The following is a 23,859-nucleotide window of genomic DNA, read 5'->3' on the forward strand; positions in this document are numbered from 1 at the left end:
GTTCAAACACTCTCTTTACAAGCTTGACAGCATGCATTATCCTTTGTACCACTTATCACAGACAATAGTTTTACACCAATTTGAGGACTAGCTGATTGTTTATCTCCCCTAAAGAACATAAACACCATGAATCCAGTGTTCAGTTCTGATCTTTGCTTACCATTTCATCCCCAGAATTAGTACCTAATCAGTAAATGCTGACTGAATAAATGTTTTTATTATTACCACTATTAGTACCGTTATTACTCTGTACTGTTTAGGCTTAGAATGCAGTAGACAAGATAAGGAAATTATACAACACGGCCAAAAAAGGGAAACTTGACCAGGAAAACTTAAACACTACAACCAATAACACAAATATAAAAATATCAAACAGCTGCCTAAATAGTAGGCAGAATCTAATTCCATAAGTTCACCCCTTCACTGACCCTAAACCTAGAAATGTGTTTCTTTGCTTCCTACCAAATGCACAGTTCCCACTTGGTATTACTGTTGCAGTTCTCCTAAGACTAACCCCAGGCCTTGACTTATCTGACATGTCATCTCAGTACTCCCCTTTCCACAGCATACAATTCTAACCCAGGCACCATCACTTTTTAAAATCTAACATCCCCAGCAGTAAAACATTTGGGCATTCAGGCCCAGATAGATTTAGATATCATATGAGTACTTCTAAGCTAACAAATCATGCACATTATAAAGCATACATTAAAAAAGAAAATAGTTAGGGGTGCCTGGGTGGCTCAGTGGGCTGAGCCTCTGCCTTCGGCTCAGGTCATGATCTCAGGGTCCTGGGACTGAGCCCTGCATTGGGCTCTCTGCTTGGCAGGGAGCCTGCTTCCCCCTCTTTCTCTGCCTGCCTCTCTGCCTACCTGTGATATCTCTCTCTGTGTCAAATAAATAAAAAAAATCTTAAAAAAAAAAAAGTTAAAAAATAAATTGAAGTCCAAGGTCTAGGACTTTCTTCTTGTACTTCAAAGGATTGTCTTATGTAACACAGGGGATACATACCCCACTCCACTCTGAAAAACACTGTTCTAATTAAATGACTACTTATCTGACATTTAGCAGGGAACCCAGCCATTCACACACCCTTAAACAAAGATGAGTCCACCTCTATTCTAGTGAAATCATCTTTTTTGATGATGAGAAAAGGTTGGAAAGAACACACACAAATTAATGGGGGGGGGATACAACAAGACCCTCCTATCCTACCTAAAATTTCCCCTACGTACTTCATACTTTCTCACCTTTGTGACTTTGCTGAACTTCTTCCCGTCTGTCCAGAATACACCAGGCACCACCACATACCCAAATCCTATACCTTTTTCAACACCAAGGTTAAATGCCACCTACATCAAGAAGGCTTTTGAACTGAACAAATCTAATTTCTTTTTTATCTACACTGTCCATAGCAGTTTGTACTTGTCTTATATCATATATTACTTTCTACTCTATTCTATTATTATGTCAATATCTTATCTCTCTTTCTAAACAATAAGTCCTTAGAATGTGAAAAATCCTATGGACCTGAGATTATTTATTAAAGACTTGGCTTCCCAACTGCTCCAAACTGAATGTGATGTGTATAGTAATATATGCTAAAATATGAAATACAAATTAAGTTAGATTTAATTTTTTGTTTAAGTATCATTTAAAGTTAATATCTTTATTTCAAGAGTTTCAAAGTAAAACTACCCACCTTTCAGAAACTCTTTCATAATAAGAAACTACTACATCATTTTCATAACACAACCGTTAACTTACTCTAAGGTACTTAGTGACACACATTAATCCATTATCTCAAATTAGAATGACTTCTCATTCCTTAGCGAAAGACCCATGAAACTTTTTATTATTTTTATTTAAAAAAATTTCTATTTTATAGATATAAATAAAAGAACATCTAAAAATAAAGCTCAGAGCACCTCATAGCTAAGTTTCTATCTGACAAACTGTTGTCTTACCTACTTAGCCTTTTACCTATCTTCCAATTCTGCAAAGGCAAAATTGCCATGATTGTTTTACATTTAGTGTCTTTTTACCAGAAGCAAAGGAGACGTCTCCTAAATTTTCAGTCTTCAGTGGAACAGGAGTTTTTTCATCCAAATGAGTGTTTTTAAATTTTCAAAGACATTTTTCTCCACTCCTGTTTAAGTTGGAGAAGAACAAAGCTAAAAAAGAGAGTGGGGTGCCTGGGTGGCTCATTCGGTTAAGTGTCTGACTCTTGGTTTGGGCTCAGATCATGACCTCATGGATCATGAGATGGAGCCCCATGTGGGGCTCTGCATTCAACAGGGAGTCTGCTTGAAGGTTCTCTCCCCCCTATCCTTCCCCCTACTGATGCATGTACACACACACTCTCTCTCTCTCTCAAATAAATGGGTAAATCTTTTTTTTAAAATAAAATAAATAAAATTTTAAAAAATTAAAATTAAAAATTTTTAAATTAAAAATTTGACTTTTGAAAGCTGTAAGATAAAATAAACAAAAGCATAAAGAAATAAATTAGTGTTAGAAATGCACACAGGGTAAAATATTACCCACAGCCCCCCAAAATGCATATTTGCTTCTCATTTAATTATCTTTAAGGTACCCATTATTTTTAAGTTTTACTAACCAAGACAATATAACAACAACAACAAAAAAATCTAGTAGTCCATTATAACTTATAGAGAAATAACCACTGGCCCATAAATTCACATATATATAGGCCTACATCTCTAAACATGCTAAACATGCTACATTTTACCTGCATTATTCTTTCAAGTATCAAATTCAGTCATTCGAGGGGCAGATAATCTATCTATGCCATTCAATACAGAGTATTCTATAGTATGGAAGTGATATGACCTAATAAACAAGTCTAATTCCAAAGTCTATTTCTTGATGATCTAATCTAAGAGGACAAGAGAAGGGCCATGGAAAGAAGTGCCCTCTGTTGTTGTTTTTTAAGTTCTGCATTCTTAATGCATAACATGACTCTTCTGGCATATGAATGTAGGTGAAGACATAATTTGTAGAATAATAGGCACTAATATTACATGCTGCTTCAGTACTGTCATATTTCCAATCCATCAAATTGATTAATGCTATAATAACTCTACACAACCCCATCATTTGTGCACTAATGAAGTCAAAGCCAGTGTATCCTTAGGCAACTACATTCCAAAAGCTCATAGATGTCATCTCTTCAGCTTCCTAAGACTATTTAGACAGTGTTATACAAATGGACTAAGAAACATGTATAACCTAACCCCAAATTTGGATGGCTTTCTGCCAAAGGTATAAATGCAATACTACTGAGATAACAAATATTCCAAAAGCATTTGGCAGCTCACAAACATGAGCAAGGTACTGCAAGACACAAAGAGAAAAGAAGGAAATAAGTTTACTAGTTTGACATAATTACTATGCTGATCATCTCCGTGATATCAACACAGACACCTATCAAGTTTTAGGCAGTTATGATATAAAGCTTTCATTTAAAATGGATTTCTAAGATCTCTAGACTTTCAATATGATGGCATGGGACTTTATCAAAACTAGAATTTTAAGAACTATGTGTTAGACTTAAAACAATTCAACCTGCAGACTATAGTACAATTCAAAGATAACACTGTATCCAAGGAAATACAGACCAAGAAAGTATTAAATAGCAATGTCCCCTGAGCTACTGTTTCATAGGGGATGTTTAAAGATATTACACAGAATATGTAAGCAGGAAGTGACTCTTCCCACAAACGGAGTTTAATACCATTCTCCCATCACCTCAACAGTCTGATATCAATGTTCATGTCAGAAAATGGCTCATGTTGGAGAACTGAAGTGTAATGTCATGGTGACACTTCCATAAACTTAAAAACACTGGCGGGTAAGCTTTCTGTAACGTGGTGGTAAGACTACTGTCTTAGTTCATTTGGGCTGCAATAATAAAATACCATAGACTGGGTGGCTTACAAACAACAGAAATTTCTTTCTCACAGTTCTGGAGGCTGGAAGTCTGAGATCAGGATGCCAGCATGATCAGGCTCTGGTGAAGGCCCTCTTGTGAGTCTCTGACTTCTGACTTCAGTTCTCAAATGGTGTAAGGGGCTAAGGAACACTCTGGGATCCCTTTTATAGGGGCAATTAAAATGACCCAAAGTGAGGGTACATGAATGCATGATAGAGTAGAATTACTATGCAAGGCAAATGAGTTCTAATAACCTGCCACTCAGAAGGCGGAAGATAGAAAGCAAACAAATTGGAAATTCAAGAAAACTAGTAGAGGGCAGAACATTCCCCCTCACAACGTTAGGCCCTGAATGAAACTAGAAAATAATGAGAATCTATCTCCTTCTGGTCAAACACTACTTAAACTTCTATCTAGGTAGACAATGATAATGGTGATGACAGTGATAACAGCTGAGATTCCCCAAGACTCATAAATCTTATACCCAGAATACAGAAAAAACTATTACAACTCAATAATTAAAGATAAATAACACAATTTTTAATAAGCATAGGATTTGAACAGACTTTTCTCCAAAGAAGATCTATGAATAACCAACAAGCACATGAAAACATACTCAATATCATTAGTCATTAGTCAATGTAAGTCTAATATCATTAGTCAAATGTAAGTCAAAATTACAATAATGAGATACTACTTCATACCCACAGAATGGCTATCATCAACAAGACAGAAAATAAAAAGTGTTTAAAAGATGTAGAGAATTTGGAACTCACACACTGCTGGGAGGAATATAAAAAGTCTGGCAGTTTCTCAAAATGTTAAATATAGAATTACCATATGACTCAGCAATTCTACTAGGTATTCACCCAGGAGTAGAGTATGAAAAAAACATATATCCATGGGAAGACTTGTATATGAATGTTCATACCAGCATTTTTAACAATAGTCAAAAAGTGGAAACAACCCAAACGACCAACTATTGATGAATGAATGAACAAAATGTGGTATATCCATACAACAGAATAAAAAGAACCAACTATTGATACATGCTATAACAGGGATGAACTTCAAAAGCATTAGGCTCAGTGAAAGAAGCCAGTCACTAAGGAAAACAAACTATTATTCCATTTATATGGCATGTTCAGAATAGGCAAATCTACAAAGATAGAAAATAGAGTAACAGTTGTTTCAGGCTGGGAATAGGAGGTGACTGTAAATGGGCAAGGGACTTCTTTGTGGTAATAATCACAACTCTGTAAATATCCCAAAAAATCGCTGAATTATATACTTTAAAAGCATATGTTAACTATACCTCAATAAAGTTGAGGTAAATAGAAAATTTAAGCTCTCTTACTGTGCTTATTGTGCACTTAAGTCCTTGACATGTTAACTATTTCACTTTATGAGGTAGACACTATTATTACTATTTTACAGTAAGAAAACGGAGGCACAAGCATAAGGAATTTGCATAAGTCACAGTGTTAGTAAGTAAGTATTAGTAAGTAACAAGAGCCAGGGTCTGACCCCAGGTAGGCTGGCTCCAGTCAGTGAACACACAGCTGTCACCAGCTAACCTCTTACACATTTAAACCTCTTACACAGGGGCGCCTGGGTGGCTCAGTGGGCTGAGCCTCTGCCTTCGGCTCAGGTCATGATCCCAGGGTCCTGGGATGGAGCCCTGCATGGGGCTCTCTGCTCAGCGGGGAGCCTGCTTCCCTCCTCTCTCTCTGCATGCCCCCCCCCACTTGTGATCTCTGTCCATCATATAAACAAATAAATGTTTTTTTAAAAATTTAAAAAAATAAACTCTTACACAAATAAACAAATCAATAATAATTAATTATTAGAATTAAAGTAATTATAATCATCCTACAACAGTAGTTCTCAACCCTTAATAAGAATCATCTATGGAGGGGCGCCTGGGTGGCTCAGTGGGTTGAGCTGCTGCCTTCGGCTCGGGTCATGATCTCAGGGTCCTGGGATCGGGTCCCGCATCGGGCTCTCTGCTCGGCAGGGAGCCTGCTTCCCTCTCTCTCTGCCTGCCTCTCTGTCTACTTGTGATCTCTGTCTGTCAAATAAATAAATAAAATCTTAAAAAAAAAAAAAAAAAAGAATCATCTATGGAACTTCATAAACTTACGTATTTCCACCAAAGTCTAAACTCTGAGATTCTGATACTGTAGAGATGAGGACCAAAAATCCAAACACGCCACAAGCACTCCCGTAAATCTGAAGCAGATGGTCTATAAATACCGCAAAAAAAGACTGTCGCTGGGACAAAGAATATACCTGATAGAAGATTTAAGTTCTTTTCAGCACTTTCATTCATTTGCCTCAGAGAATGTGGTAGTAAGGGCCTGTGTGGTTTAATTTATTCAAGAAGATTTTTGTCCATCTTATTCTACTTAAATATTTGCACATATGGCTTAAAGCCATGTTTTAAAGCATGTCTTAGTGGCATGTTGCAATTTTACAGTGTTCCAGAGTAAGCCTTTAAGATTAATGAATGAAGCCCTCACTTTTTTTGGAATCAAAGTGGTTAAATGATAGTTTTCCCATTAGATGTAATCAATAAGGAAAGTAAAATTAAGTTAGTCATTATGAGACTTGACATGAGCCATCCTAAACCTATCTATGTGAAACTGGAAATCAATTTCAAAATGGCATTTAAGGATCAATTTCATAAAACTAACAAACTTCTGGAGGTTAACTAGGGTCAAGAAAACTAATTCACAGCAACAACAAGCCACTAACTGAGGCTAAAGTGAATACAAGTTAAATTTAAAATCCTACATCCTTTCTTAGTAAGTACACATCATCTTCTCAAATGGTCATATTTAGACTTTGTCACATTATAAACATAATCAGCCATTTTTCATTAATTTCCAATAGAAAGCAGGCCAACTACGTGTGATTATGAATAGATACGAACTTGGTAGCCAGGATTCAAAATTTGCATTCTCTTCTAAAAAATGGTAATCTGAAATTCATAAAGAAGAAACACTGACACCATGTCTGAACTTTTCTCAGAAATGGAGATGCGTATGAGACCAATAGCAGAACTATACAAAAACAGCTGGTTATGATGAAAAGGGCAATTTCTGGCCAAAAAAAAAAAAAATCAGAGAAGACAAACAACCCCACACAGGTATCAGACCTCAACAATGTTAACAATGTTAATACTCAAGGTATAATAGTTCCCCAAATCTAATCCTAGAAAATGGAAAATAGATGTCCCTCAAACTAAAGAACAATTCTCCCACTACTTTAAATCAAACACAATCACTGTAGTAATAGTACCTATGTTTTTAAATATCTACTATGTGCTTACTACTCTCAGTACTCTCCATATACTCAGTCTCTCACATCAAGCTAGGTAACCATTCCTTTCCAACCCCTTTCCATTCCTCCTCCCTCACTCCTTTCAGCTAGCCATGAAACAAATGATCTTACAGAGGATTTAATGTGTCATTATACCTTCTAAAATCTTGGCAAAACTGCAAGATTCCCCAAAAACAAAAACAAAATACAAAAACAAGCAAACAAACAAAACCCAAGAAAAAAGATAACATAGCCCAACCATCACAGAATCTCTTTATGAATAAGAGTGCAGAGATAGAAAATCCCCAGACAGGGAAAATACATATGAAATGCATTTAACTAAACAAACATAGGTTTTTATAAACTACCAAACTACCAAAAGATGATGAAAAGACAAATATGAACATAAGACTATCACTGCTCTCTAGGGTCTAACTTTGTTGAGTGGGTAAGGGAGAACAGAGCATGGAGAAGGGGTTGGGGAGAGAAGAACAAGTGACTGAGATACATATAACCACTTAGACTAGATAAGTGAGGGCACCTGATTGGCTCAGTCCATCAAGCATTCAACCCTTGGTTTAAGCTCAGGTCATGATCTCAGGGTTCTGAGGTCAAGCCCCGTGACAGGCTCCACACTCAGAGTCGTTCAGCTCAGAGTCAGCTTGTCTCCCTCTCTCTCCCCCTTTGCCCCTCCACTCCCCTCCCCCATGTGCACAGATACACGCTCTCTCTCTCTCCGCTGCTAAAATAAATAAATAAAATCTTTTTTAAAAATTGTTTTAATGCAGTAACGAATATAGTTAGTGTAGGGAAAAACATAGGTCTTAAAGTCAGACATATCTGAGTTCCCCTCCTAACTCTACAGCTTTTTTATCGGAGTGATCTTCACCAAGTTGCTTAACCTACTCTTGCCTCAATTACTTCACCTGTGAAAAGGGGAAATATTACCTACCTTGTAAGGCTGTTGGAAGAATAAAATTTGATAAATCATGTAAGTGCCTTATACAGTCTCTAGCTTACAGAATATATCAGTAATTACTATTAACATTAGTGTCAAACCAAAAGTACATATTCTGCCTGAGGAAGACAAGAAGGAATGCACAAGAAGAGATAAAATCGGAACTGGTCCAAAATATTAATCAGAAGTGGGCCACAGAGAAGGTGAGGGACAGGGAGAGGAGCTGAGATGTTTACTAAAAATCTAACATCCCAATTCAGTTTGAGAAGGGACAAAACGTGCTCAGTAAACACTTCCTAAATTACCATTTCTATTAAATACACCACTTTATACTGAAATTACCCATTTCAATGGATGTGCCCTACAAAAGAATGTAAGTTCATCAAAGGCAAGAATTGTTTTACTCTTCTAGGTAACTCAGCACCTAGCAGAGGACCTAGCACAAATTAGGTAATCAACAAATAAATATATTCTGTAGGAAATCAAGTAGGTCTTTTGCTATCTAAAGCCTGAAAGATATCTCACCACAAAAAATTCCTGTAACTCTGGAAATAAAACCATCAAAGCAAATTAAGGAATGATAACATCTCAATAATATGTACTAAATTGAACAGTGGAAACTCATAAACTCGCTTTCTCTCCAAATTGTTTAATGGTTCCTAACAAGAGTTGCACAGCCCAATCATCTATGGAATATTTTAAAAATATACTTGCCCTAGGGTGCCTGGGTGGCTCAGAGGGTTAAGCCTCTGCTTTTGGCTCAGGTCATGATCTCAGGGTCCTGGGATCGAGCCCCGCATCAGGCTCTCTGTTCAGCAGGGAGCCTGCTTCCCCCTCTCTATCTGCCTGCCTCCTCTCTGCCTACTTGTGATTTCTCTGTCAAATAAACTTTTTTAAAAATCTAAAAATATATATATTATATTTGCATATTTTATATACATATATATAAAATATTTGTATATATAATATATATATATACTTGTCCTAGAGCTGCCCTCAACCTTCACATGTAACAGGCTTTTGGTGAGAAAAAACAGTGTGCAAGTGTGAGCATGAGGTTTGAGAAATGCCTTACAATACAGGCATGGCTTGTTTTAGAGAGCTCCACAGATAATATATTGTAATGTGCAGTAACACCCTACCACCTTTACACACCATTCTACCTACACCCACCTCTCATCCACCCCATCTTGTTTAGAACCTATGTAAACGGGACTACTCCATTCCCAGATCTAATTAAAACAGACTCAGGTGACCCCTCTGCACCAGTATATTACCACCTTGTCCACTGTGGCATATTACATTCTTAAAAATGGCCACAACAATATAACCTGCCCTACAAGTTCTTCTAGAACCTCACCAACACCCCCACCTACCCCATCCGCCCATTAAAAGGTGAAGTCAAATCCCCTCCCCTTGAATCTGGGCAGACTTGTAACTCTGTTGTGACCAACAGAATATGGCAGTAGTGATGCTTCAAGACTTCCAAGGCAAGGTCATAAAAGGTGATGTATCTTCTCCTTTGGTAGCTTGAACACATGCCTTTGGAGCACTAAGTAAAATGTCTGACTAGTCGGAGGCTCCTAGGCTCCAAGAAGCCCAGGCCACATGGAAAGGCCATATATGAATATTCCAGAAGACAACCACAGCTGAGTTCTTTGTCAGCAATTCTTAGACATGTGAGTGAAGATGCCTCCAGATGTTTCCAGCCCTCCATTGTTGGATCCCTAGCCTTAGAGTCTTTCCAGGTGAGGATCCAGACATTGTGAAGTAGAAGCAAGCCATCTCTCCTGTAATCTGTCTGAACTAATGCACAGGATCCATGAACATAATAAAATGGCTGTTACACATCCCTAAGTCATGGTGTGATCTGTATATTACAACAGTAACTGAACAGTTACAGTTTCGACAGTTACTGTTAGTCACAGATCTATCATTAAAGACAGAATTCAATATTAAACCATTTGAGTAAAGCTTCAGAATTCCATCTAAATCAGCTACCAAACTGACTCCTGACCATGTTATATTTATAAATTCCATTTACTGCTTCAGGCATAGATTTTGACATTTCCACCCTCCCTCTAGAAGGAAATATACCTTCCTGAAATCTCACTCTCCAACTTCCTGACCACATCACGGCTTCCTGACCTCCAGTCCCCAGAATTTGGAACCCAGTGACTACAATGGCTTACCTCCATCAGAAACTCTTTTCTGTTGGTAGTTGCTACATTATTCAGGAAATGAGGGAAAAAAAGAATCCAAGAAAAAAAATGATGTAATTATGCTGGCTAAACCCAAAGCTTACTATAATCTTTTTATAAAAAGCAGACCAGTAAAGCCATTTAGCTATGATACAAAGATAATCCAAAACAGTAAATAATGAAATACTTTACATGTACCTTTAAACTGCACTCTATCATTTCTAGAACATTATCTACCTTTTGAAATATTTAATATCAAAATTATTTTACCTTTTCCAGACAGCCACAAAATGACAGTATGGAAAATCAGTACAAGTATATATGACAAGAAGAAGAAATCTGTCTGAGAAGAAAATACATCAAGACTAATTCACAAGTGGCTCAGTCAGTTAAGCATCTGCTTTCAGCTCAGGTCATGATCTTGGTGTCCTGGCATCCAGCCCCAGTAGGTCGGGCTACCTGCTCAGTGGTGAGTCTACTTCTCCCTTTCCCTCTATCCTTCCCCCCAACCTGCTTGTGCTTGCTTTCTCTCTCTCTCTCAAACAAGAAAAAAGAATAATTCACAATCTCAAAAAAAAAAAAAGAATTTACAGTTTCAACTAAGAAATAAATATAAATTACCACATAAATAGTTAACATTATATAACCAGTTCTCATCCACTAGCCAAACTAGGATGTTAAACTGATGGACAGTAAAAATTACAATTATGGGGTGCCTGGGTGGCTCAGAGGGTTAAGCCTCTGCCTTCAGTTCAGATCATGGTCTCAGGGTCCCGGGATCGAGCCCCATGTTGGGCTCTCTGCTCAGCAGGTAGCCTGCTTTCCCCTTTTTCTCTCTGCCTGCCTCTCTGCCTACTTGTGATCTCTGTCTGTGAAGTAAATAAATAAAATCTTTTAAAAAAATTACAATTATATCAATGTCTAATGAAAAAAAGTAAGTAGCTTTTATTTTTACATTCTTATTAACACATCTTTTTCAAATTTATCAAATAAAAAAATCAGAAGCTTATCATTCATGATGCCAAAACATTCCTCTATAATGTAAAGACTAATGATCAAAAGAAAAGGAGGTCAACAAAAGGCCAAATCATTAAAGCATCAGCTGCCAATATTAGCTTACAGAAATAAATGCTGGAATAATTAAGCCCCTCTTCCTGTCTAACAAATGATACAATTTATTTGTATGAAGTTCTAGTCAGTGTTCTAGTTTGTCCAGGTAATAGAATATGACATGGGGCCAATTCCAAGACAATATCTAAGGATACTTATCCCCTGGAATATATATACCCAACAAACTTTTTTGAAAATCCAAATGCGGATTAAGCCATGAAGAAACTTCTTTGGCTTTTAAAAGTTCTTAAAGATAAAAATATATAATCAGCACAAAAACACAGCTAAGTGTATAAGTACAATGAAATGCTTTTTACGGTTTCTATTTTGCTAACACAGTTACAGTTAATGGGAATTGCCATGACAAAATGATTGCTTTTATGAAAAGAAACCTCTTTATCACTAACCAATCAAATTTCATTTTTATTACTGATGTAGAAAAGTTCAAAACCATGATTCATTTATAGAGCGTACAAAAATAAGAAGAGTGTTCAAGAATAGAGGGATCATTTACAAAGCAATAAAAAATTAAAACATGCATTTCTCTTACTGGCAAGGCAAATACTTCTACACATAAATGTCTGTAACTGCATTTGCTGAATATTATAATTTCTGTCTTTGAACAAAAAATGAGAAGCCTTAATTTAATAGCTCATCTCCATTTGGTATCTTCAGTCCATCTGATAACTGCTTATCAAGAAATTTCAAAAACGTTTGAAAAATGTTAAATAAGTTTGATGATATTTTCTTTCAATTTTCACTCAAATGTGGAAGGCTTGAGCTAACGTTAATAACTCAAAAGTCTTCACAGAAATAAGACTAGCAAATCTTTATGGGATACCCATCACCAAATATTTTACATTAAAAGCTAAAAATCATGTCATTTCAGAGTATGGAGTGTTAATAAAGCATAAAAGAAAATTAAAACTCACATTATGATTAACTATGGACTACTTCAAGATCAGAAACTCAAATTTTTCTGATTTGAAAGTTTTTTAAAAGGCAGCATATCAAAGTTTTTTAAAAGGCAACAAAACGCTGCCTCTGAGAATTCAGTTTCCAACCTATTCACAAATTTAAGTATGATAAAATAAAATAAGCCACACTGCTCTCAATAAATTGTACGTTGCCTTTACTCTGAAGTAGAATCTATTTTATCTTTGGCTTTGCTTTTCCATCTGCCCCTTCGATATCCCCTTTACATGTGCCAAGTGATAAGCACAACAGTATGAGACCATTCACATGACAAATATAAACGAAAGAATATTCTCTGAATGTGATGGCCAGTTCAGTAACTTCTCAATAATTCCTCAGTGCCTTCCTCAATCCTGGAGAATCCTCAGAATACTAAGTAAAACAAACAATATATCTTTATTTTCAAGAACAAGAATTGAATGCACTGTATTTTTTCTTTTTTCTTTTTTTTTTAATTTTTTCTCTTTTTTTAAAGATTTTATTTATTTATTTGACAGGGACAGCTCACAAGTTGGCAGAGAGGCAGGCAAGAGAGAGAGAGGGAAGCAGGCTCCCCCCTAAGCAGAGAGCCTGATGCGGGACTCGATCCCAGCAACCTGAGATCATGACCTGCGCCGAAGGTAGAGGCTTAACCCACTGGGCCACCCAGGCGCCTCCTGCATTGTATTTTTTCAATTCTCTGCTACAATCATCATCATTAGATAGTCAGGCATGCGGATATAAGAGCTCTTTCAGATATAATAGCTCTATCACTCTCTGCGTTCTCAATAAACCTTGTGAGCAATAGCATCACTTCTATTTTACAAAGGACTTTTAAACTATGTTTTCCACTTCTTTGAGCTTCTGGTACTCTTCCGAACTGCTTTTAAAGTCCACATTTCCGGGGCGCCCAGCTGGCTCCATGAGTTAAATGTCTGACTCTTGATTTTGGCTCAGGTCATGATCTCAGGACTACGAGACTGAGCCCCGACCTGTGCTAAATGCAAGGATGATTAAGATTCTCTCTCTCTCTCCCTTTCTCTCTGCCCCGCCCTTCCCCACCCCATGCTCTCTTTCTTAAATAAGTAAGTCTCTCTCTCTCGCTCTCTCTCTCTCTAATAAATAAATAAAGTCTACATTTCCTAGTACTTAACATGGAAGAGGGATGAAATAAAAAATACTTTATTGATGATAAAAAAACAAAATGTTATAAACATGCCTTTTTTTTTTAAAGATTTTATTTATTCATTTGACAGACAGAGATCACAAGTAGGCAGAGAAGCAGGCAGAGAGAGCGGAAGGGAAGCAGGCTCCCTGCTGAGCAGAGAGCCCTACACGGGGCTCATCCCAGGACCCTGAGATCATGACCTGAGCCGAAGGCAGAGGCTTTAACCCGCTAAGCCACCCAGGTGCCCCAAACATGCCTATTGTGATAATACTTTCAAGATGCTTATATACAGGTTCCATGGAACCCATAAAACTACTTTTTCAGATCATAATATAAATTAATGCTACTCCTAGAATGACATTATTAATAAATTTAAATAATTAAGCACCCACATGCCCACAATGAGATAAATGAAATATTGCAAGTCTTTTTTTTTTACGCTTTATATAGTTTACTGAGCTTCTAAATAAAGAACAGAACAGATATTGTACTGATTTCAGAAGATTAATAATTACAGTATGACGAAATTAACTGATATGCTTCAAGTATAGCAAGGTACTGGGGAAGTAATAAGGTCATTCAGAAAAATGGTATAGAGTTACTAGAAATCAAGACACTTTTGGACTTTTGCTGTCCAAAATAGCAAAAGAATAAAATTACAAATATAACATCCTCAAAGGCTCTCAGGCAATGAAAGTTGTAACAGAAACTACCACGTACCAGTAAACTAGATGCATGAAACACGTTATAAAACATATTACCACTTTTACAAATAAGGAAACTGTGGCCCAGAAAGTCTGCCCAAAATCACAGAACAAGAGGCAGAGCTGAACTTAGAACTCAGTTTTGTCTTACTCCTATGGCCCGGTTCCTAACCTTTATGTTCTATTACCTAAGCTTCAATTTCCTCACCTATAAAAGAAGAATAATATCTATCAAGCAGGATCAAATTGTTAATATTAGCGATTATATATCTAAATCATCTAGAATAGTGGCTCGAAAAGAGATGCTTACTCTTATTATCAATAACTAGATAATTATCAGCTAAGTTTTAAGGCTAAAACATTTTGGCAATGTCTAATAAACAGACCACCAGTCACTCCATTAGGGAGTGGTAAAAGAGAAAAACTAACAAGGTAAACAGCTAAAAATGACATTAATGAATACTTATGGAGTGCTTACAGTGTGTCAGACACAAGGCTAAGCACTAGTATCTTTTCTCATCATCTTTAAAATATATAAAATTATCTTCGCCATTTTACAAATAAAATAAAGATCACATATTTAGTAAGTAGCCAGGTCTGACTTACTCCACAGTCCACCAGAAGTGTAAAAGCAAGGTGAAAGAAATGACTGATGGGCACCTGGCTGGCTCAGTCAGAGGACCAGGTGACTCTTGATCTCAGGGACTGGATGTTTGGGCCCCATGATGGGTATAGAGAATACTTAAAAATAAAAGCAAAACAAAACAAAAAAAAAAGTGATTGACACTGTGGGAGATTTCTGCTGTTTGGTGCTCAACACCTCTCTCTCCTTTTGTGTGTTTCTGGGGGCTCTGTGGAGCCCTAGAGCCTGGAGCTACTCCCAACACAGGGATAAGCAAGGGGGTCAACCCTATCCACCACAGTACCCCATCCTTTCTGGCTACAGTGACTGCTCCACATGTGCTCACACAACCCAAATGGGGATATTCCACCCTCCCCTAGGATACATACCCCAGTGACGGTAAAAAATTTAAAAGATAAATAAAAATCTCATGTAATGTCCTGGAAAACCTTGCCATTAGAACACACACACACACACACACACACACACACACACAAGCAAATGAAAATTTAAAACACACAGGCTGTTATAAAAAATTTTGAGAGCGCCTGAGTGGCTCAGTCAGTTAAGCGGCTGCTTTTCGCTCAGGTCATGATCTCAGCATCTTGGGATCCTACATCGGGCTCCTTGCTCAACAGGGAGTCTGCTTCTCTCTCTGCCTCTGCCACTCCCCCTGCTTGTGCTCTCTCTCCCTGACAATAAATAATGGGTTATTATTAAAATATCAAAAATGGGTTACTATTAAAATAAATAAAATGGGTTTTTTGGGAGCGCCTGGGTGGCTCAGTCGTTAAGCATCTGCCTTCGGCTTGGGTTGTGATCCCAGGGTTCTGGGATCAAGCCTGCATCGGGCTCCCTGCGCAGCAGGAACCCTGCTTCTCCCTCTCCTACTCCCTCTCTGTGTCCCTCTCTGTCAAAAAAATAAATAAAATCATAAAAAAAATATTTTTAATGATTCAATACTCAGGATTATTTTTATCCCTCTTCAAAGTTCTAAATCAAGCATATCATCATCTAAAGATCCAAGCTATTAATTCAAAAATTAAAAAGAAAATTCAAAATCACAATTTACCCTTCCTTTACATATTATTAAATAACAAAAACAACTCAAAATCCTCTTCCACTTTAAGAAATTTATGAAAGAAACTATGCAGTAGATCCACAAATATGTCTATGAAAGCACTGCTCACATCAGAGAAAAATAATATATACCAGGGATGGCTTTAGGATCCATCAACTTGGCTAGACTGAACTACAGCTGCCAGAATTCCCTTTCTCCTGTTTCTGGTTATAGTGAGCTACAGGGACATTCTCTAGCAGGCTCTGGGAGGACAAGAGAAGCAACAGCCATTTTGTAGCTCACAAATACCTTCTCCCAGTTATCCAAACAGTAATTTAGATGTTGCTGTGAAGGGATTTTGCTGATATAAATGAAGTCCCTAATGAGTTGACTTTACATTCATCTAAAGGGAGATTATCCTGGGTGTGCCAGATTTAATCTGTTGGAGGTTTTTTTTAACAGAGGGCCTATGAGTTCATACACTGCAAGCAGCACCTGCTACATGTGCCTCTTCCTCTTCCTTTTCCTCCTCGATCTCCCCTTCCTGGCTGCCTACTCTGTGGACGTGGTCCTTGGTTGGCCAACCCCCACAACAGCACAAGCCAATTCCGTGTCTGTGTGTGTGGTGGGTGTGTGTGTGTGTGTGGGTGGTGGTGGGTGTGTGTGTGGGTGTGTGTGTGTGGAGACATAGATACAAAGCTAGAGCTAGAGGTCAAGATCCTCCAGTTTCTGCTTCTCTGGTTGAACTAATGTAACACACTAAATACCCACCAAAATAAGATTAGATAAATAAATTATGATTTCTTCATTACAATGAAATACTATGTAACCACTGCAAATGATGATGTGTACCTCCATTAGACAAGGAAACACATCTCAATGTTATAGGACAAAACAGGTTACAAAAAAGTATGTACATTTTGTATTATTTATGTGGTTTTTTTTTTTTTAATTTAGGGGCAGAGAACAAGTCAGCTCTGCTCACCAAAGTTTTAATGATGATGATGAAACTTTAAAGTCCTAATCTACATGTTAGATTTTAGGTGATTGCTGTTTTATTCTTCAGATTCTTTTGGATTACTTTATTATCTACAATGGCCACGTATCATAATTACTACCAGAAAAAAAAGAGAAAAAGAACCAGTTCTCATTTGACAGGACAAAATGTGAGACATACAGGTTAAAATGTGCAAACTCTTGTTTGTCCCTTAAGAGGACACTATGTGCCAAAGATGAACTCTACAAAAACAGTTTAGGAAAGTGAGAATTTAACAATGACGAGAGATGAGGCTGAAGAGATGGACTAACTTAAGACAGATCTTATGCACCATGTGACAGTTCTGAACTAATGAAGATGTTGAAAGAGGAGTCACGTTTGCATTTTAGAAAAATAATAATAAAATAACATAAACAAAAGCCCACTGAGGCTTGCAGTGTGGAGACTGTATTAGAAAGAGGCCAGACTAGACACATGGAAATCAATTCAGACACTACTACAGTAATCCAAGCGAGAAATGAAGAAGTCCTGAACTAAGGAAACAGCAGTGGAGATAAAGAGAGTAAGCCACTAAGGTACAGTAAGGAGTAAGAACTGCGGGATTTTGGTGGCGAATACACTGGTAGTAACGAGACAAAAATAGTTCCCTTCGAGTTCAGAGAGGTCTTCCTAAAAGACGGGCTCTCAAGAATATCACAGAGAGATACAACACGCCTTTAAATGTTTCTAAATATCACATTTCTAAAGAAATGTGAGTGTGTTGGCTCACAACCACTCAAAGGAAAAATAATAAGCGATACGCTAAAAATGAGAGCGCTCAACTACAAAAACCAATTCACAATTATTTGTTGTATTTATAACAGGACTATATAAATACAAATATCTAATCTCTTGAGGCTGACCTCTTCCAAGAAAATCAAATTACTGTCAGAAATAAAACACTCTGCATAGTTGCTTGATCTGAGTCACACTCATAGTCACTTGTAAATCAAACATGTTTCATATAAATTGTTATTTTAGTCACCCCTTATTTCACTGCTTGCCCAAATACAATCTTTTAAATTTCTTTAATTATAATCATGTAAACTACACAAGTAAAATATTCTCACTGTAACAATTTGAATAATTCAGAAATGTAGTTACTCTACCCTCCACCAACTCCCTACCCTTATTACTCTGAAATTACTAGTTAAAATGAGTTGAATATTCTATTTTTCTTTGCTTAAACATATACAAGTTTATATAGGATTTATTTAATAACAATGGGTTCATACAGTATATATATTATCCTATAACTTGTTTTTACTTAAGGTAATCATAAATTTCAAGCCAAAATATTTAACATTTCTATTATTTGTAATAATGTGGGCATTCTATAATTTGACATATATTTAGAACATCTGTGGTTTTTTAATACTAAAATTAATGATATAATGAATACTGCTATATATTGCTTTAAATAATGGTTCTTTTGTTTGTTTGTTTTGTTATTTTTTTATAAAAACAGTCTATTTTAATTCATTAAAACTTCAGTTTTAACATATTCTAAAACTATATACTTTTACCCTTCTCTCAAACTTTTATGTTTTTGATGTCACAATATACACCTTATTTATCTTTGTATTCCTTAACAAATTATATTTTTTTTTTACTATTTTTGTCTTTTAGACTTCATACTAGCTTACAAATGATTAACTCGCCACCTTTACATTAGATTATTCTGAACTTTCTTATAAGTTTATTTTTACCTGTAAAGTTATACTTCCAAATGTTTTATTGTTACTAATTAGTACCCTTCTATTTCATTTAAAGAATTCCCTTTAACATTTTTTTTTTCCATTTGGGATTTTTTTTTAATTTTTATTTATTTTTTAAATTTCTTTTCAGTGTTCCAGAATTCATTGTTTATGCACCACACCCAGTGCTCCATGCAATACATGCCCTCCATAATACCCACCACCAGGCTCACCCAACCTCCCACCCCCCGCCCCTCCAAAACCCTCAGATTGTTTTTCAGGTCCACAGTCTCTCATGGTTCGTCTCCCCCTCCAATTCCCCCCAACTCCCTTCTCCTCTCCATCTCCGTGTCCTCCGTATTATTTCTCATGCTCCACAGTCGCCAAACTGTGGGAAGAACCAAGATGCCCTTCAACGGATGAATGGATAAGAAAGATGTGGTCCATACATACTATGGAGTATTACGCCTCCATCAGAAAGGATGAATACCCAACTTTTGTATCAACATGGACGGGACTGGAAGAGATTATGCTGAGTGAAATAAGTCAAGCAGAGAGAGTCAATTATCATATGGTTTCACTTATTTGTGGAGCATAAGAAATAAAGGTACTTCTAATGGTATTTCTATCAGATAAATTCCCTGAAAAGTTTCTTGGTTAAAGGATAGTATTTTAATTAATATTACTATATTAAGTTCTCAAAAAGCAGTAATAATTTAGACTCACCAGCAGTTTGAGGATAGATGTTTTCCCCCATATCCTTGTCAGTTCTGGAAAATTTCATATTCACTTTTGCCCATTTGACTAAATGGAAAACTTTGTCTACTTTTAGTGACAGCATCTTTTCATGTGTTCATTGTCCACCTGCACTTCCCTATTTGTGAATTGCTTGTTCCTATCCTTTACTCTTGATCCTGTTGTCTTTTTCATTAATTTTTGTGGAAACTTATGTTTTATCATGTAAAGCTTTTTAAATTTTTCTGCAATCAAATCTGCTAATTTTTTCTCTCAGGGACTTTAGATTCTGTGTCTTGCTTAGGCCTCCTCTGCTACCCAAGATTAAACAATCGCCTGTATTTTCTCGTAATTATTTTATTACAATTTGGTTTTGTCCTTATTTTACATCTAGATCTTCAACTCATTTGGAATTTATTCTTATGGTGTTATAACTTAGAAGTTGTCCCAACAACACCTATTGAATTATTCATCTTTAAATGCCTCCTTCTAGAGTAATAAATTACAAATAGCCAAGATGGCACACAAATAAAATTCCTAGGAATTCTTAAATTTCACTAACTGAAATAAAATTCCAAACTTGTCAAAAAGTTTTTTAAAAGACATTTATCATTTTTGCTTTAAAAGAAATCACACTTTGGGACATATGCATACAGTATACCAAAAGCAGCATACAATGGTGAAATATTTGATTTTTTTTAACATAGCAGAAATGGAAATTAAATCAATGATCTAACTTTTTTAAGATTTTATTTATTTATTTGCCAGAGAGAGAGAGATCACAAGTAGGCGCAGAGGCAGGCAGAGAGAGGGGGGTGAAGCAGGCTCCCTGCTGAGCAGGGAGTCCAATGCGAGGCTCAACCACTGAGTCACCCAGGCACCCCTAAGTGAACGATCTAACTTTTAACATAAACAGAAATAATCACTGTTTGAAATCTCAAGATTATTCATTGATTCAGGTCACAAATATTTATTGAGCACCAACTAACAGGTGTTCCGGATTTAATGTGGGCCAAAACAAGTAGATCCCTACTTTCATGAAGCTTATAATCTAGTGAGAGCTTCTCTCTCGTCCAGAAACAATGTATTTAAGTGAAAAGAAGAAAAAAAAAAAAGAAAAGAAATGTACGTTCACACAAATGCAGTGCTACGAAAAACATTTTGGCAAATTTTATTACACATTCAGTACTTTTCCATTTCCAAAATACTACTTTATTTCAAATGTACCTATTTGTCCTGGTAACTGTCTCTTTACTCATGTTGAAAATCCTGCAAGAAATTAAGATTAACTCCATTTAAAGATTAGCTATTACCCATCAACCTACACCTACAATACCTATGTCTACTCTCCTCACTTCCTCAACAATATTTAATTTCTTTCACTATGGTAAATAATTCGAAAAGAGAAATCTAGTTACATCAGCCACGTTCAGTTCATCAAATCAAAGTTTTTTCTAAAAAGTATACCGAGACTGAGAGACTTTTCGGCGATTCCTACAGATCTAGCAAATAGCAATACTATGTTGCTTGGAGAGGAAGCAAGAACTTCGGTGGTCCTTACATGGCATCAGGTAACAAGGGCAACTCATTTACGACAATCACCTTAAACGTCAGATCCCACGACCGAGGCCACCGCCACTCTCAGCCTTGTAGTACCTGTCCCTTGTGGCCACGCCCCCCCATACGAACTCAGGGCCTCCTCCACGCACCCTAGCTCCTCGGGACCCAACAGCACAAAGTACTCCCAAGAGAGGGAAGACGGTATTACTGCCCCTCCGATGTGACCTTGGCTAAGTGTCTCCCCCTCACTCCCCGTGAGATGAGGCTGGTAATCCGTGCCCGCCTCTATCCCCAGGCCTGGGTTCAGCACCTAATGCCAAAAAAGGCAAAGCTGCAGCCCTAAGCTCCACGCTGTTCCCCGCGACTACCCCGCGACTACCCCGCGCCGGCCCCGCCTCCACCCGCAGCCCGAGGCCACGCGCGCTACCTGCGATCTGCGAGACGAAGGCTTCCGCCACTAGAGACATGTCTGCTGGGCGGCCCTGCGCCCGCGGTTCCTACACCCGCCGGCCCTCGGCGTTCTCTTCTGAAACCCGTGCGTCTCCTGCTGCTACGAGGCGTGATCCAGGCTGAGACTCGGACTCGCACAGCCCACCTAGGTGCCGGTGGAAGCGGTGAGAACCCCAAGGTTACCGCCAGGCCTGGCCAGGAACTTCCGGCGCAGCTGACAGTGGAGAGAGAGCACTTCCGCTGGCGTCAGCGGCGCGCTCCTCCCCTGGCGCAGGGGTTCCCGAGTCCTAATCTCATCGCGGCAGCTCCGCGGCCGGGGGGTGGGGTCCCTGGTTCCCGTTCGCTCTAGTCTCCAGCCTTGGGGGTGGAAAGAGGGATCATGGAGTTTTTCAGTATCCTTTCTGTAAGCGAGAATTTTCTAAGCAAGTTATGGGTTGTTGTTTTTTTTTTCTTTTTAAAGAATTCTTTCTTTATTTGAGAGCGAGAACCCGAGCTGGGGGAGGGGCAGACTCCCTACTGCAGAGCCAGGGAAGGGCCTGGCTGGATCTCACAATACTGAGATCATGACCTCAGTGGGGCGCTTGACCGCCTGAGCCACCCCTGCGCCCCAGCAAGTAATATTTTTAAACCAAGCCCTTTAAAAAGTGTATACAGCATTCTATTTCGTGTCATCTTCTCAATTGTTATGGCCATTTTATGGATAAGGAAACAGGCTTAGAAAGTTTAAACTGCCTCCTTAGGGAGTATGATGAGGCCCAGATTCAAATCTGAGTTGAATTTCCTGTTTCTCTATACTGCTAGGTTGATTAGTCCATGGACAGACATTAGTGTTTATTCCTTTATTCAAAGGTGTTTGGCAGAGAGGAGGCATGAGAAGCTCCTAAGCTGAGAAATAATTTGCCCTTCAATTCTGGACACCGGGAAAGAAGCTCATCTTGCAGAATAAGTTTCACACACTTCTCCCTTTGGGGGTGGGGGGTGAGAGGGGCAGGAAAAGGAGGAGACATTAAATCCATAAGTGACTTTTTATACAGTTTATACAAGCATACAATTGAAGAAACATAAGGATATGTTACAGATTTAGAGGCATAAAATATTAGAGGCATAAAATAAGTGAAACTGACTTCAGAGATCATCTGGTGAGCCAAGGCCCCCTTTCACTGCTGAGAAATTCGTAACAGATTACCACAAACTAAATGGCTTAAAAACAACAAATTTATTCTCTCCCAATTTAGAGGCTGGAAGTCCTAAGGACTCTAGCTTTTCCCTGACTCTTTGCAGCTTCTGGAGATTGCCAGCAATCTTGGGCCTTCCTTCGCTTATAGACACATCAACTCAAATCTCTGGCTTCATCATCACGTGGCAGATGTTTGTATCCAAATTTCCCTCTTCTTATAAGGACACCAGTCACTGGATTAAAGTCTACCCTTATCCAGTATGACTTCATCTTAACTTGATTTCATCTGCAAAGGCTATTTCCAAATAAGCTTACATTCACAGGTACCAGAGATTAGAAACTTGAACATGTCTTTTTTTGGGAGGAGAGGGGGATACTATTCTACCCACTACACTAAATAATAAATTTTTTTAAGAATAAATCATCAATATTTGCATCACCCTTTGCAACTAGGAAATTTGTTAAACTAATTTAAACTTACCCCAAAAAGTACCTGAACATAAATATAGCAATGTATTAAGAAACAGTATCTTCTCACTGGCTGAGATTCAGAGTTGACAAGGGGTTGAAATAATAGGTTTTTCTTGTTTGTGCTGAGGGAGATAACACTGATAGTAAAGAATATGCCCAGTTTCCTCCTCCTTATCCCATGAATGATATTGACCAAGAGAAATGAAAGGTTCCAGGATATGGGGCGGCAATTGAAAGAAAAGCTTTCAATTCCTGTCTGTTTCTCTGCACAGTGAACTAGTATAACTTGTAAAAGTGAAGATCTGTCACCTATTGAAGTTCTGTTACCAAGTTTGGTTTGTCACTTTTTAAAAGCTGGAATAAAATTTTTGACTACTTTTTGACACTTGCAGAATTTTTTTTAAGATTTCTCCATATCATAGAGATTATGTGGGAACCTGAACCAAAGGCCTTAGAATTGGACCAGGGAATCCAAAATCCAACAAGTCCAAAGGGCAAGGTGAGCCCCAAAGTGGAAGGAGAATGGCAAGATCCAGGGACTTGGCATACATGCAAGAAAAACAGAGCAAGATGAGAGGCAAAGGAGAGTGTGCCCTCAAAATTTCAGTTAGGTGTCTATGGCTTGATGCCTAACACATCGATGATCTGGACTGGCCCAAAGGTACTGGGCTGGTGAT

At 37.7% G+C, this 23,859-nt stretch overlaps 1 protein-coding gene across 1 annotated transcript in view; it reads right to left on the reverse strand.

Moving 5' to 3' along the window:
* The window catches only part of MTX2 (metaxin 2), a 75,639-nt gene extending 53,889 nt beyond the window's left edge, over positions 1–21,750 (reverse strand). The window contains exon 1 of the mRNA XM_080798090.1: positions 21,512–21,750. Within this exon, the coding sequence (XP_080654216.1) occupies positions 21,512–21,551 (40 nt within the window). The 5' untranslated portion in view covers positions 21,552–21,750. The remainder of the gene's footprint in view (positions 1–21,511) is intronic.
* Positions 21,751–23,859: the final 2,109 nt, after the last annotated feature.

The sequence above is a fragment of the Martes martes genome (genome assembly GCF_963455335.1).
Source record: "Martes martes genome assembly, chromosome: 3".
NCBI lineage: Eukaryota > Metazoa > Chordata > Mammalia > Carnivora > Mustelidae > Martes > Martes martes.